The sequence below is a fragment of the Eumetopias jubatus genome, unplaced genomic scaffold, assembly GCF_037043125.1.
Source record: "Eumetopias jubatus isolate StellerSeaLion01/CBP00866 unplaced genomic scaffold, mEumJub1_p1.0 scaffold_1, whole genome shotgun sequence".
NCBI classification, from domain to species: Eukaryota; Metazoa; Chordata; class Mammalia; order Carnivora; family Otariidae; genus Eumetopias; species Eumetopias jubatus.
Window position 1 is genome coordinate 96,481,370 of NW_028274807.1, and position 16,930 is coordinate 96,498,299.

The 16,930-nt window shown below is 37.8% G+C and overlaps 1 protein-coding gene across 1 annotated transcript in view; it reads left to right on the forward strand.

Moving 5' to 3' along the window:
* Positions 1-1,878, forward strand: part of ZBBX (zinc finger B-box domain containing) — a 108,189-nt gene extending 106,311 nt beyond the window's left edge. The window contains exon 19 of the mRNA XM_088020132.1: positions 1,761-1,878. Coding sequence (XP_087876258.1) covers positions 1,761-1,878 — 118 coding nt within the window. The remainder of the gene's footprint in view (positions 1-1,760) is intronic.
* The last annotated feature ends 15,052 nt before the right edge of the window (positions 1,879-16,930 follow it).

Consider the following 16,930-nt stretch of genomic DNA (forward strand, 5'->3'; position numbering starts at 1 on the left):
GTTAAGCCTGCAGCCCATATGTAAAGATAGGGCATAGTGAAATTTTTGACAAGTCCTGAATAATTACCTTTACTATATAAAGAAAGATTGTCCTCATGTGTGTACTTTATATGGCCATTCTTTGTAAAATGTTTGGGTCCTTTGTTGACCTATTATTATCAGGATTTAGTAAAAGTCGTATGAAGTGGTTACTTTAACGTGAAGAGCTAATTCTCTGCTGCACAATGTGTGTCAGCAAAATGAAAAGATATTTGGAATTTTATAATCCTTCAGCCTTTCTTCTTATATTGAGAAACAGTGGCTTTACCTGCGTTAATTAACTTAATAAATTTCAGTACTTTGCACTAATAGAATCTTACTCAATGTGAATAAGGTTTTTAGAATAGAGTACTGAGAAGATTCTTTCTTAAAATTAAGATTGTTAGTGATAGCATATTTTAAACTCTATCATTTCATTCTTTCTGCCCATGAAAAACATTTAGGGATGATCAGTCTATAAAGACCACGGGTTATACTAATAAATGCTTCAGAAAGTAGTTTATCACGTTGGTCTATTATTGACATGCTGGAATTTCTTGGAAAAGGAGGAGGGATTTTTCTAGAAGGATTAAGATAAATGTAAAATATAAGTCTCTTGAATTGTAAATTCCTTTGACTGGTTTGAAGTCTAATATTGCAGTGAAAGGGAATCAAGAGTCCATTACTCTGTCTTTCTAAAGGAGAAAATCATTTAGCTGTGGTCCTTGGATTTTTGATTTCTGATACTACTTACATTTTTAAAAGGAGGGATCAATATAAAGTTGCTATTTTTTTTCCCTAAAAAGCTCTTTTAAAACAAAGTAACTAAACTTACCACATATCCTCGGCATCATTTCATGAAAGAAAGGACATTTCATACTAAAAATATAAGGGGAACACACAGAATAAAGCACAGTTCTTTAAAATTAAAAATGTCATGAAAAAGTCATTACCTTGCTCTTATTTTCTCTTCTTAGACCAGTGAAAATTTTTATCTCAGTCAGATCTGCCCTGGTCCACAGATAAGAGTTTAGTAACTGCTGGTTTAGCCTCTGTTGGGCATAAAAAAGGATCCAAAAAAATATCCATCACAGGATGAAGTATTTTATATTATTTAGTGGCATACATGGGCTGAAATTCTAGATAACTTGGACAAAAAAATCTGAATTTTACAAACTGTTCCTCCACACCACCTCCTTCCCTAAAGCTGACACCTATTGCTAGAGTTTCTACCAGTTCCTTTCCACAATAAAATGTAACAAAATAAAATAACTAAATAATTGCTGCCATTAATTTTGGTTTTGTCATATCTTGACTGGCTATCCACGTAGTCCTAATTTACTGTACACAAAAGAGGTGATTTATCTGGCAGTCTATTCATTGGGATTCTATTAAACAGCCAGTGTAATGATGAATGTTCCTAATGATGACCCTGAGGCTCTGCAAGTTTCTGAAGTGCCTTCTGAATCATCAATGAAAGACACAACCAGAGACCATAAAATTTTCTCCCCTTGGTTCCACTGTGGCTTTATTTCTTGGGAGAGGGAGAATGATGAGAATTTCTCATTAAAAGGAGGCTTGGTATATTGGGCACATTGAAAATTATGGCCCCAGTCTGAGACAGCCTCCTCACATCTGCCTGCCTCCAATGACTTCAATGCATGTAGTATTGATCAGAAGATAAATGAAGAGTTGAAACTTGGTTGTGTATATTGTGTATTGATCTTTTAATGTATTTCCAGCTCTTCTGAAAGAGATACTAAAACTCAGTCTTTGCTGACACTTTCTGAAAGCAGCACAGATGAGGAGGAAGAGGATTTTCTTGAGAAGCAACATGTCATCATGCTACCGTGGTCATAGAGTTCCTCATGATAATGATCATTTGTTCATTACTTTTTCCATTTTGTACCCAAAGTAAAGCAAACAGCTGAAAAAAATGACCAAGTGATTACCTGTCCAGGTGCTGGAGATTCTGATTATTAACGTTTCTGATATTTCAAGGTTTGCAGCCTAATAAAATTAGTGAAATTATAAGTTTAAGGGCTTTTTCTTCCAAATGATTTATTGTATGTCAAACACTAATCTACATTGCAGATCATATTAGGAAAAGTTTGTGAATTTGTGAAAATAACATTTAAAATTGTGTCTCTGGAACCTACTATATAGGTTAGAACATGATTGTATTTAAAGTAATATTTAACTGTTGAATTATATTTAAATAATGATGTCATCATAAGAGTATACATTCCAATGGCCAACTCATACTTGGCAGTAGCGTTCATTGAGCCTAGAATCCACATTTTACTTTGGTAACTACTATTTTGTTTTGTTTTGTTTTGATTCTGTTAGGGTTTTTGACATTTGGAAGAGTTCTGGTAACTTCAAACATTGCTGCCAGAAGAGAAAAAGAGGACCCAAAATAAAGCAGACATAACACTCGTCATTCTAGTATGACACAAAGACATATACTAGAAAACACAGGAACCCCCCCCCCCCAAGCATCTTACTTTGGGAGGGTCAGTGTGATGGTTAATTTTATGTCAACTTGGCTAGGCTACAGTACCCAGATATTTGGTGAAACTGTATTCTAGATGTTTCTATGAAGGTATTTTTTAGATGAGATTAATATTTAAATCAATAGACTGAGTAAAGCTGATCACCCTATATTGTATGTGTGGGTCTCTACTAATCAGTTTGAAAGTCTTAAGAGAAAAAAGACCCAGGTCCTCCAAACAGGAGGGACTGCTGCCTTCAGATTGCCTTTGGGCTCAAACTGCAACATCTCCTCTTTCCTGGGTCTCCTGCCTTCTGGCCTGCCCTGTAGATTTTGGATTTGCTAGCTGTCACAATGGTTCTGTTTCCCTGGAGAACCCTGACTAATACAGTTGCTGGATGGTCGTGACAGTGAAAGAAATGAACACATATAGAGGTGTTCTGCTGGTCTCGAGTAGTAGGAGATTTGGGGTTGGAGGGTGTTCAGTGCTTTACATGATCTTATTAATTCAAGAGTTTAACAAAAGAGCAGAAAAAGACATGCCCAGGGATAGCTTTATGGTTGTCACTTTGTGACATTTTAGGACAGTTTCCCCTTAAGGAGTTTATTGACCTCAGGAAAACATACCTGCAGGTTGGCTATGCCATCATCAGAGCATAGCCACAGCTCAAGGATCAGACTCTTTTTTCTTCCTTGTGATTCTGGTAATAACCCCTTGTATGAGATTGATGACTGTTCAGTGTAATTTATCTTTGGTATTTTTTCCATGAGATCAGTACATTGTAGTGGTAGTCACACTGGCAGGATAAAAAATGATGAAGACACCTATTTCTATGGTCTAAAAATAGATAGTCTATAGGTCTAAAAATGCCCTTTAATTGGGTCTAAAAATGCCCTTCATTAAAAGTGACATAAATGAACAATAAGCAATAAGCAAATCCAATCATATAATCAAAATAAAATTTCTCAAAAGAAACAAATAAAGAGTGTGGCTCCTCTGAAGTTTTCACTGTCCTCTTAGCACTTCCTCTGTCACCGTCCCAGAGAGATAACAGTGAGTCATCCTTGAATCCTCATCATTTATGGCAAAGGCCCTTCTGGCATCTTGTCCTGAGGCTGATAGCTTTCTGAATTTTAGTATTTATAGTTAAAATGGGGATTGCCTCTTCATCGGTTAAAATAGGAAGAAAATACATGATTTTTGTTTTTAGCATGTCTGCTCAGATTTAAAGTTTTTTGACTCTCTCTGCTCTCCTTTGCTGTAAGACAACATCTTCCTTTTTCCTTCTGATGAAGAAGAAAATTGCTCCCTAGTGGCACTTTATACAACTCCAGTGTTTTTCTCAAAGTGGAAGGAGGTGTCGTATTCCCATTAAGGAAGAAGGACCACTACTATTCCTTCTGTGTATCCAGGAATAGCTTGAGTTTTTTTTTTTTTGAACTAGCTCAGAAAGGGATTTTAAAAGATGCTGTTATGTTTTACAATATAAAAATTTTAAAATAAAAATAAATCTGAGAATTAGTTATCATTAGTGCATTTCTGGCCAGGACCTGAGATAGGCTTATACCGTTGACTTTGCCATTTGACGTCCAATATGACATTGAAATTAAACATGAGGGTCCTCTGTGGCAGAGCAGACCCCCTTCTGCCTTTATTTTCTTCCCATAACCACACATTTAGAAAAGTTCCTTAATTCCTTTGCCATTAGTCTAACGAGGAAATAAGCTCTAAATAAGATTAGAGCCTTTGCCTGAAGCTGTTTCAACGTGTTTTCTCATTTTGAAGCTCAAGCTTAAAAATCACTGTTAAAGGCATGCACCTATCTCTGACTGTGGAACTGAGAGAGTTACAGACATTCCAGAAGAATTGCAACCATGTTCCCAGTGCTAGAATTACCACAGCGTGCCTCTAGCAACCACTGGACCAAATGATCACATGGTTTTACACGCATGTTGGGATTTAGTAGTTTATACTCAGACTGCTTAGTGGTGTAATAGTTATATGAAATTCTATAACTTTACAGTTCTGGACATACACATAATAGAAACAAATTGACATTAAATTATATCTGATGGCTTGAATATGTTGTTTAATATTTACTGAAGTCCTTCACATCCAATGCACTCTGAGTGTCTCACACAACACAGGCCACTTAACGCTGTGCCTTATATGTGAAGTGCACAGAAAACCTTTCTTGAACAAAGGAATGTTACCAAATGGCTCCATCTTGGGACACCTGCGTGGCTCAGTCAGTTAAGCATCTGCCTTCGGCTGGGTCATGATCCCAGGGTCCTGGGTTCGAGCCCCGCATCAGGCTCCCTGCTCCGTGGGGAGCCTGCCTCTCCCTCTGCCTGCTGCTCCCCCTGCTTGTGCTCCCTCTCTCTCTCTCTCTCTCTGACAAATAAATAAATAAATTCTTTAAAAGAAATGGCTCCATCTCTGTAATAGGGCGCTCAGATATTTTAAATAATGCCTTGATTCAGAGAAAAACGTTCTCTATGTCCCTATGCTTCAGTGGTTGGAAAGATCTTGAGCAATGCTTACCTCATCTTGGTTTTGGCTACATGATATTTCTCATCTCTAAGGTCTCAAAATGTACCTTCTCTCATTCCTGTCTTAATTAATTCCCTATGTTCCTTTTTCTTTACTCTTTATGCTTTCTCATGGCATCCTACTTTTCCCTTCCTGGTTCCTCATAGCATATTAATTTATTGGGGTGATTTTTGAATGTATGTCAACTAGACTATACATTTCAACTGAACATGAATTATGTCCATTTTGTTCATCACTATGCACTTAGCCCCTAGCATATGCCTGCTGGTCATCAGGAATGAATGAATGAATGAAGTGTGAAGGATCCAATGATAAGCCATCTCAGTCCCTAATTTTTCCCAAGGAGAGACAGTAAGATGTATAAAATGAGAGAAACACAGGTTATCAGGTTATACTATTTACTAGCTGGCATATAACTTATTTGAATGTGTTTCTTCATCATGAAATGGAAAAAAAAGGCACCGAATTTACTTAGCCCAGAGGAATGTTGTGGGAATCCAATGCAATAGTGGATGTGGAAACCCTTTTGGAATTGAAAAGCCCTCTGCCATGCTTATTATCATCACTTTTCATGAGCTTATGCTACAGTCATTGAATATACAGACAAATTAATGGATGGATCAATTAGTGAATTCAGGATCGAGTTAATGAATGATACACAAAAGTCACTCAGTATCTAAAGTGGAGAATGCTTTCAGTGAGTTGGACAGTTAAACTGAATGATGTATAAAGTTGTTTATGTTGAAAGCTAAATATCTAAATTTGTTTTATCAAAATTATTTTTGAAACATTGTTTCCTATGTTTAGCTTTCTCCTATCATGTGTAAACTCAGGATTTTTAAATATTAAGATTGCACTGGTACTTTTATAAACACTCTATGCATCATAATTTCAGAGAGGAGAAATTTTAAAAACATACTATTTATACCTCCCCAAATCTGTTTTTATGGGATATTTTGTTTCATCATAATTTTCATCGCTGGTTATTTATTACTAGCCACATTTTCATGAAAATAATCTTTATTTCCTCAGAGTTCCTCTGTGCCTGTAGTTTATCCCCCACCTAAAGTCATAATTCTTTGTTAGTGATACCCTGATTGTTTGCTGAGTAAATGATTATGATGTTGCAAACAGGATTATGACTTTAGCTGGGGAATAACCAGCAGGCACAGATGAACTCTAAGGAAATAAAATAAAATCCTCTCTTTTTAATGCAAATGTCTTCCATAGTTAAGGAAAAGGAGAGGATATTTTTAATGTTCTCCATGAGGTGATAGTTATGTTTAAAATGAAAAGAATTAATTGATTGATGGGGTTAGCTTGTGTTTCTTTTTTTCAACTACATGTAATATGCAATAACAGTTATGGAAACAGTTCTAAGCATCTCTATGCTCTTATTTCTGCCAGAAAGATGCACTATGTGTATTGCTTTCTATCCAGAAAACAAATATACATTTTTCTAGATACAAATGCTTAGGAAAATTTCCAAGAGGGGAAATGTACTTCATCTCTATTTTACAATTAAGCCTTATATATTCAACATAAGTTAAGTATGAAAGAGATGCTTTAGGGTAAATTTTGATATCATTTCACATTTTTTAGGTAATTGTATTTTGATAGTATAATACTTTGTTGTTTATTCAAGCAACGGTAGAATTTGTAAACAGCTTCTGCCCTTAAAAAAAAAATTGAAAGCTGCAAGTGCAGGCAGGAGATGAACAGATGCACGTTTGATTTTTCAAAAGTAATCACCCCACCTTTACTTTCTCCTCTGACCTACACCACACCACAGCCTGGGAAGAATAGCGTGTAAGTTAGGCCATTGAACCAATCAGGATTTGGTTTAATTTTATATTACAGGAAACACCAAATAACAGTGGACTAACATAGAAGATTCTCTCGTGTGTGGAGTCTGGGAGTAGGCAGTGTGGAGTTGGTGCAGCAACTATGTCTTACTATGTTCTTTCTATCCTCAAGGTGACCTTGTCATTCAAGATGGGGATAGATCTCCAGCCGTCAGAATCTGACTTTGAGGTGTCAAGAAGGGGGACGGTGGGGAGAGCAAAGTAGACACCTCCTAACTGAGGTAACTTCCTTTAACCAGTATTCCTGGATATCTCACACAACATTTCTGCTTACATATTATTGGCTGAAACTTAGTCACATCTAGATGCAAGGGAATTTGAAAATGTAGTTGCTTAAGTGGACACATCGCTGCTCAGAATAAAAGTGGGGTTGTGTCACTGGGGAAGACGGGGAGAGTCGATAGTGAAGGCACCTGGCATGTCTGTCACAGCCTCTAATATTACCTTCATTACTGATCTACCACAGCTTGCTTTCAGAATATAGGCATTTTGCAGTTAATGTGGTTTGAAATATGTGGCAGAAACCAACCTTTCGCGATTTGAATAAGTCAAATTTAAGAGACACTCCTATACTTAGATCACTCAATTTCATATATAAACCATTCCTCTCTTTTAGTCTGAAAGACACACTTCCATTACACAAACAGACTTCATCATTATTCAGCTTCAGGTTTTCACCTTAGGACTTCTTGAAATACATTCCATATCTCTTTAAAGATCAGTGTTTGGGCTGATGCCCAAATCCAATCTGCTTTGTTTGGCAAGAACTTTCACTGCACTCTGTTAAAAATACTGTGATATGAAATATTTGTCTCAAATGAATGTTCCAATATTAGGATATTTTGAAACCTTTAATGGAAATTTTCACAAGAATACACAGAGAAAAAATATAAAATAGTTTCTTCTATTAGGAATATTGGATATTAGTATAGGAGAGCCAGAGATTACAGATGGTCTCAGAGATAAAGTCTCATGGTGATGTGCTCATATAGCAGTGCTTTAATCCTTTGTAGTTCACATATCAAATGAAAGATTAAATGCTTTCAAACCAAGTTCTGGGGACCCATAGGGTTTCTTGATTTCAGGGAGGAGCCTGAAGGAGGACTGAGTTGTTCAACAAAAGCCTCTCTGCTTGGGTATTTTTTTATATAAAGGGATTCTTTGTGAGATTGAGGACAGAATCTTACCACAGAAGTTAGAGATCTGTGGCGTAGAGTCCTAGATCTCTGGGCCCCTCTCAGGCTGGTTTTCTGGGATTTATATTGTCACAGAATGTGATATGTTGTTAAAGTGTTTTACTGGATTTACATCTCTTTGCTGTAAGCCCAGACTCCAGAGAACAATGAAGGAAGATAATTTCGCCTCCTCAATTCATTGAAAACTCTTCAAAAATTATCCAACTTTAGGCAGACGTCTACATTGCTAACTGACTTCTAGTTAGGTATCTTTTTCTTCAAGTACAGAAACCCAATCAAGATACTGAAAGTAAAGTGGGTTTATTTTAGTGAGAAGTGAAATTGTATGGAAATCCAAGAACAGGAGCTGTAGAAAAGTTGGCCTCACAGGATTTTAGGGTTCCTGGACCTGAGACAATTCTTTCTTTGGATGGTCTTGATCTTTCATGGGTTCCTGCTTTTGGGGGGCACATTAGCTCTATGTTCACTACTGACTGGCTTCTTACACTCACTCATACTTTATGCCTATGCCCAAGGATTCAACTTGTTACGGTTCCTTCAGGCCTCTGCCTCATGCTTCTCTCTCTCTGCTCTCCTCACATCACTATTTCAGTCCCTTGAATTGGTTTTTCAATTCTAAATCCAGAGAGAGACGTTGGATTGGTCCAGTTTATATTTTCAAGCGAGGCAACATGGTTGCCTAAGGAGGGCTCAGGGCTGGGTCAGAGGCAAACAAGTGTTGCTAGGCCATGGTAAAGAGGGAGTGGAGAGAAGAAAGGATGATTGGTTTTAAAAATGGCCTCTGCATCTCAGCAAGCCAGGGGCTGTGATTTCAAAAGTGGAGTGGGTCTGGTATGGTATGGACTTCTCAGAAAAACCCTCAGGGAAGGAACTGAGTGTAAAAAAGAGAAGGTTTGTAGGACAGAGTTGTGAATGTTGGGGTAGGTGTGAGGAGGGGGACAGAAAAGGAATAAGTACTAAGGGCTGATGCTAGCTCAGGATCACCCTAACTGTACGGGAACCTTACAGGTGGTACCTTCAGTTTCAAAGAGCACCACCCTGAAGTGCGGGCACTCTTCCTAGACCTCCTCAAGGCCATCCCCTCACTTATGACTCGAGTGTCAATATTAGTCTATTCTCAAAGAGCCAATGCTGGACATGAGGAACCTGGAGCTTCATTCTAATTTTGTTCTCTAATGTCCTCATCATGGACGCTTTTTCATTTCCAGGACTGATCTTCTTGACAACTATGAAGTGAAATTTCACACCGAATTCCCCTTGGGGCAGAGTGTTCTCTGGAGTTCTCAGCAGACTTCCAAAAGCACTATTACAAATGTGGCAGGTGCCTTCTCTTGGCTTGTCTGGCATCCAGGGCCAGATGATTCTGATGGGAGCTCAAGCCTGTCTCACAGATTCCCCTTTATTGATTCTTGAAATAGCCCCATTTTCTTCTTTATGGAGGAGGAACTAAACCTCAACCAGATGCTTGTGATTAAAATAAGAGATAATGATAATAGAACTTTTACCAAGGATATGTCTTCTCCTGCTATCAGATAAATGCCAAGGTGAAAACAAGCCATTTATCTGCGAATAAACCTTGCCCTGGGGGTAAATGGTTTATTTTCCGAGTTTGCAACAATTATACTTTGACAGCATCACTCTCCTCTCCAGATTTTAGGTTTATTATAACATCATTAAAAACACATTTAGCTGGTAGTAGTGAAACACAGTTCATAGCACCGTTACATAAAAGACGATTTTGACATAAAGCTGGTCAAAAACACTCTCAGTTTAATTTTCCATATCTCTAAAAAAATATTCTTTATCTTTTCATGAATTAAAGTATCTGACCTACTGACACTTCTTTGAATAGATGAAATTTTATTTTCTCTTTCTATAAACAAGAATGAGAGACTACAATCATACGAAATGGCCAATTTTTCATTTTGTGCTATTTCCTGTTCTCGAAGGTAGAAATAGAAATGCTTCAGTTTTTAAGATTAGATTTAGAGAAATTATTCTACTTGATTCTACAATACCAGTCAGCGTAAATGCTACCTCAGAAGAAGAAAAGTGTTTTGCATTTTCCTTATGGGACCCCAACTGTACAAAGTTCAAATTCAGGTTAAGCATCTAATTTCTTGGAATGAATAATCTTTGGAATACCCACCACATATATGGTGGAAGATTTCTTTGTAAAGGAGAGAGAATTCCCATTCTTTGCTCAATCCAAAAAGTTCCTCTTAGAGAAGGGACAGCCCGCTATTATATTTCCCATTGAAAAATAGATTTCTCTGAACCCATATCGTCTTTAGTGATTCCCCTCACAATAATTTTTGCTCCATCCATAGTGAAATTCCTCAAAAGAGATTTCTATACACCACTTTCATTTCCTGTGTCCTCTTTGACCCATGAAGTTAAGCTCTTGTTCTCACCATTTGATCATAATGTTCTTGTCAATAGCGACCTCCATATTTCTCAGAGCTCATCATTGCCTCTCAGCCTCATCAGATGTGGTTGACTACTCCATCTTCCTTGAAATTGTTGTTCACATGTTTGGGGATACCACACCCTCATGATTTCCTTTTTGTCTTGCTGCTACTTCATACTGTTGTTTGGAATTCCTTCTTTTCCTAGCTTCTGAAATGTCGATGTGTTCAAGGCACAATCTTGTGACCTCTTAATATCTACACTCTCTCTAAGTGATCCTATCTGAACTGAAAAACATAATTTCACCTTAAAAATCACCCCTTAATCCAGATTAGGACACTGACATGGCCAAAATAGAACTGTGGATTTTTCTTTGCAAACTGGCTTCTTTGGTCTTCCCCATTTTGTAAATGGCAGCACTGTTCACCTAACTGCTTGGGCCAAGGACACTGGGAGTCACCTTTGAATCTTCACTTTACTCACAGGCTCATATCCATTCTGTAGTAAGTGCTGTTAGATATTTCTTAAAATATACCCTGAACATTGCCTCTCTTACTTGCCTCCACCACTCCCACCTTACCCAGTTCACTCCTCTCACCCAACATCTCTACTTCACAAAACAGCTAGAATTATCTTTTAAAAATGAAGATCAGTCACATGCCTCCACAGTGCAAATTCCTTCCCCCACTGGCCTTGCATTACAGTTAGAAAACCAAAGCCAGTGTTTCCCAGTGGCCATCAAGGGCTTTGTGATTAGGCTCCTACTTATCTCTAGAGCCTCGTAACCTTCTGCTTTTTCTTGAACTCACCCTGCTCTGCACACACTGCCTGCTTGCTGCTATTTGAACTCAAGAAGCTTCTAGCTTTAGGACTTTCCCTTTTATAATACTCTCCTCCTAGATCCTTGCATAGTTACCCTTCTTGAGGTTCAGGTCTCACCTCAAATACCTCTCAGAGAAGTTTCACTGGCCATTGTATCTGAAGGAACCATATACCTCTTCAATCTATCCTTTTGCACATTAATTTTTTCCTCACTGATACTACAGAAAGCATTTATTCACCTTTATTTACTAGCGTCCTCCATTAGAATATAAAGCTTCCTGAAAGCATAGGCTGCCCCATTCCTATGTTACCACTGTGTGTCGGGCACAGAGAACATTCATTAGTGAGTATCATTATTCATTCGTGTATGCTGATTGAGTGAAAAACTGTGTTGTTTTGTTTTTGCAAGGTGTGAGGTAAGCAGTTGATAGAAGAAACTTTCTATAGTAACTTCCTAACATATATTGAGCATCTTTCATACACTGTAAGCATTCTTCATCACCTCACAGCAACCCCATGTGGTAAGTACTAGTATTAGTCCCCATTTACATATGAAGAAAAAAAGGCACAAAACGATTAAATAATATGCCTAAGATTACTGGGCTAGTAAGTAAGGATGCTGGATTACAAATATAGGCTTCTAATTCCAGAGTCTAAATTTACCAACAGTACTTCCTTTCTACTTCTTTCCCTTTCAGTGAAATTTTAAAAGATAGTTTACTATTGATTTATGGAACAAATTTTAAATTTAGGTGCTGGGATTGGATCTAAGGTTTCCTTAGTAAAATAGCTGAATACAGCTTTATTATAGGTAAGTTATAATTTAATTCTTTTTTTTTAAAGATTTTATTTATTAGAGAGAGAGCATGCACAAGAGAGTGGGGGCAGGGCAGAGGGGAGGCAGAAGCAGACTCAGCTGAGCTTGGACCCTCGATGCCAGACTCGGGGCTTGATCTGGGGACTTCAGGATCATGACCTGAACTGAAGGCCGATACTTAACTGACTGAACCACCCAGGCACCCCAGTCATAATTTAATTCTTAAAAATATGTTTCCTTGAAAAAAATTTAAAAAAAAAATCTTCTACATTCAACTTTGTAGACATTCAATAGGTCTTGGTTGAATGAAATATCAAAGGTAAAATCTAGATGTGATGAAGTTATAGTCTTAGAATTGCAGGGCCCATTTTTCTTTCAAAGTTGTAGTTTGTTAATAAACGGGATGGTGGTAGGGAGGCTAAAGTTAGTGTGTGTCCTTTCTGTCTTTGGCTGTAGGGTCAGGTACGCCTTGGATCATCATATTTTCTAAGTATGCCGCCCACAAAACAATTCTGTGAGGTACCTCATTTATATCAATAGTCAGTATTATCAGCCTAATAAATATTTTTGACAATCCATTATGTGCTAGGCCCTGAAGTAGGCTTTGGGGCATAAATGAATAAAGCATGAATCCTGCCTGAAGGAATTTATGGTCTGATAGGGAGAATAGACACATAAGTAATTGCACTGATGAATGTAGATTGACCTCATCTCTGTGAGATTTGAATTAAGGAAGACTTCACAGAAGTGATATTTAATTTGGATCTTGAGAGTGAGTTAGAATTTGTCATCTCAAGCAGGATAGTTGGGTGGGGGATGAAAAGTATTCTTGGCAAAACTTATGTGGTGGAAATAGCCCACATATAGAGAGAAACAATTGTCTTTTCAGGTTTCTCATTAATAAGTTCATTAGTTATTATTCAGTTCTGTATTCAGGCAGTTTATAGCCTGAAGATGGAAGATTCTGAATTACCACATGCTCAACTTATTTTAAGGTTTGACATTAGGAAACTGTATATTTTTCTAAGCTCTAGAGACTTGATTTTCTGTCCTAAAGGGACAGGAAACAATAGAGTCTATTTTTCAAGTTCTATATTAAGTAATGATGACAGGACGGAAAAAGAGCAAGGGGGATTCCCACTAGTACATGGGGACAAGCTGAAGCCAGCCATACATGGCAGGAGTTATGTTATTCAGCACAACAGCAATGCACTTATTTGCCTTCTTGAATTCCTGGAAAAATTGTCATCACCATGGACCTCTAGCAAAATGAGTGTTGGGGTCATGGGCCATCTTCTTTTGATTTAGTGGAAGATGGGAAGCATTATCTGCACTATTTGTTGAGGTATTTTTCTCCTGCATTGTCATATGCAGCTTAGAGAGAGAGACATTTTTATGTCAAAGTGCTTCAAACTCTGCTACATGGAGCATTGGTGGTTTCAAGAAGACCCCTGACAGTGGAGGGCGTCAGGGGGAAGGGTTGTGACCCCTATCCTAGTTTCAGCAACAGAAACTCTACTTCTGTGTCTTCCCTATCACTCTTTCGTGTAAGATTTTTCTCTACCAAAGATTTCTCATCTAAAATGTTTAAATAATACTGTTCTAATTCTAAGTGCTCTATAATGAGAAATGAGTCCTTCTTATGACTATTTTAATTGAATGGAATAGTACTGTGTATATGCTTAGTGCAGCATAATGTACAAATCTGTAAGATAGACTGCAGAGCACTTTGTTTTTGAAAAACTCAGCTTGATTCAGAAGCTGAGTCATTGTTCTGATGATGCACTTTTATTTTATCAATTTAAGAAGCACTTTAAATCTGTAGACCTAGTTCTGAAAAGAGTTTGAGGAAACCTCAATGTGTGAAGTGACTCTACAACTTGTTTTCATTCATTTATAGTTGTAAGAAGCTGAACAAATAGATTTTTTTTAATTTAGGAAATACTCAATATCAGAGGATTTTTTTCTACTTTAAAGTGTGTGAAGATGTTTTTGGGGTGGAATGTAGAAATCAGGAGAGTAGGACCTAGACAGAAGACATATTTCCTTGATGGCGCAAGCATTGTAGCTGAGGGTAGGGACACCATCCAGCAATAAGCAAGCTTTACAGAGGACATACTGGAAATAAAAGGGAGTAGCAGTTAGCTGAGCCCCTGCCTGGTATTTAGAAAAGAAAATGAGGGTAAGATCAAGGCAGGACCCCAGCAAGAGAAGATTGAGAGTCAAGATCGTCAAAGCAGGGCTCAGAAACAATGGGGTACATGGAGCCTTGGTCAGAGAATTCGGCTGAAGTTCATTTCTTAGCTTGAGGTCTCTAGAATATGGGGAAATGGGTTCCTAAAATAACTCCAGGGAATTTTTGAATCCTATGAAATTGTAAACTCGCATAATTTTGTACTGTGGAAAGAACCCATGGCTTTCTTCAGAATTTTAAAGGAGTCCACGTATAAAAAATGTTCAGGATTGTTAGAGATTAGACTGGACTAAGGCCAAGTGGACTCAGTGCTGAGATATCTGAATAACAAACTGCTTCCCAAAGAAGGCTAGGAAGGAACGCCAGAATGTGTGCAGAAGAAAGGATAAAAAAAAGCAGGCCATGTGAATAAGGGAATGAGATGAGGAGGGGAAGAAGCTTTTAGTCAGAACAACATACATGAACAGGAGTGAAACCGGAATTTTCTAGAAACATACAGAACATTGGTGTCACCTGAAAATAATGGAAAGTGGTGGAGAGTGGTTGAAAATGAGACCAAAAAGATAGGCTAGTATTTGCATTTTAAGTGCAATAGTTGGCCATTGTGGGGTTTTAAGGAGTCAGGTGACATGATTGAATTTCAGGTTCAAAAAGTTCATTCTTGCTTCTCTTTGGAGATTGTATTATTGTGGAGCAAAACTGTTAGTGGGAAGAATGGTTTCAAGTCTGTATGTCTGTGCTAGTCTAGGGAAAAGGCCCTAGGGGCTTTGCCAGACCTCCACTAAAATAGAGTTGGGCTAATTTTGTTTAAAGACTTTATGGCCTTTGGTTAAATCCAAGAAAGTTTGCAATAATCTCTCTAGATAACCATTTCTAAACCCTGGCAGGTCTGGATTCCCAGTTCTCAGACACAACCTATCTTTAATTCTACTTTCTCAGACACTTCCACTCGGAGTAACTTCCAGAGGAGTTGCTCCTGCGATTAACTCATTTTTGTGAGTTAATTGCCAATGAACAAGAAGAACTAGAAGTAAAGGGGTTCTTTCTATGGAATGTGGGGTGGGTAGCCTAAGATAATCCTATAGCCTCTATTTTGTTGTTGTTTTTGTTATTGTTGTTGTTTACTTTAAATTATACCATGGGCCTTATTAATTTATTATATCATTCATTCACTCATTTACCAACTGTGTTCTGAATGCCTAAGATGTTTGAGGCATTACGCTGGAACAGATCATCAAAGATAAAGAAAACAACTTTGTTTTCCTTAAGGATCCTAGAGTCTAGTATATGTGTGTATGTATGTATGTATATATGTGTGTGTGTGTGAGAGAGAGAGAGAAAGAGAAAGGAAATAGATGACATATAGTGCAAGATTAGATCCATTGTTCCCAACTTGTTTTCTAATAATTTGGCAGGAGATTATGGGTGGTAAATGCTAGGTCTGCCTGATGGTCTTCACCAATAAGGTGTAACAATGGTTCAGCTTTCCTTGGGTCACATGGGTCTCAGGAGATGAACTTTCTCACGACTTTACAGATTACCCTTTGTCTACTAATCGTGGGAGACACATCATGTCATCACTTGATTAATCACAAGAGTTCAGAAGAATGCTCTGATGGCATTTTACTAGCTTATAAGAAAAAAAAAAAAACAGGTATTTATGCGAAGATTGCAAATCTCTAATGAAATATATATCCAGATCTGGGCTTGGTCATGTTGCTGTTGCAGAAGGGCATCTCACATTGAAAACTCGGGAAGCCTTTGAAAATCTGGCTCCAATTTTTATAATGATGATTATAATTATTATTTAGCAATTCTTGATCCCTCCAGTGGGTTTTTCACCAAGTTCACTGGCAGGGTTATTATGTATGGTTGCACAGTTTGTGCCAGATCAAGGAGATGAATATGGAATAAAATCCACCTTCCACTCTGCTCGACAGTTGTATGCCCTTATGAGGTATCTACATGAACTTGGATATCTTTTTGAATTGAAAGGTGTCCTGTCCTGTAGGTAATTGGGCTCTGTTTCCCTAAACTCAGGCATCACTACCACCTGGTCTTTATAAAAAAGCACCCATAAAACTCTGGTGTCCAAATCCCCATGTGTTTTCTGAATCATCAATTCTTGGAAGAGGATCCTAGCTGATGAGGTACCGTGGTGACACAGAGAGTCTTTGTTCACATGAGTTACAAAACTGAATAGAGTGCCTGGTGCCTTGATGAAAGTGATCTTGTCTGAGGCTATCATTTGGTAGGAAGATGCATGGTGCAGAGAGAGATGAAAGACGTTTTGACCCACCCTGATAGTCAAATCAGTCTTGATGACCAGTGGTGTGTTATGGTCCAAGCTAGATTATTCTTTCATTTATCCATTACATAGTCAGGGCTTAGTTTCTGTGTTATTCAGCAGTTACAAAACAAGTGAGAGCCCATTAGCAAGGGGCTTCAGCATCTTTGTTAGAGCTGGAGGCAGGGAATATGTTGGAGCCATCTTATTCTCTCTTCCTCTTGTTTATCACATATGTAATATAGGAACAGTTATTCCTATCATTTGTGAGGAT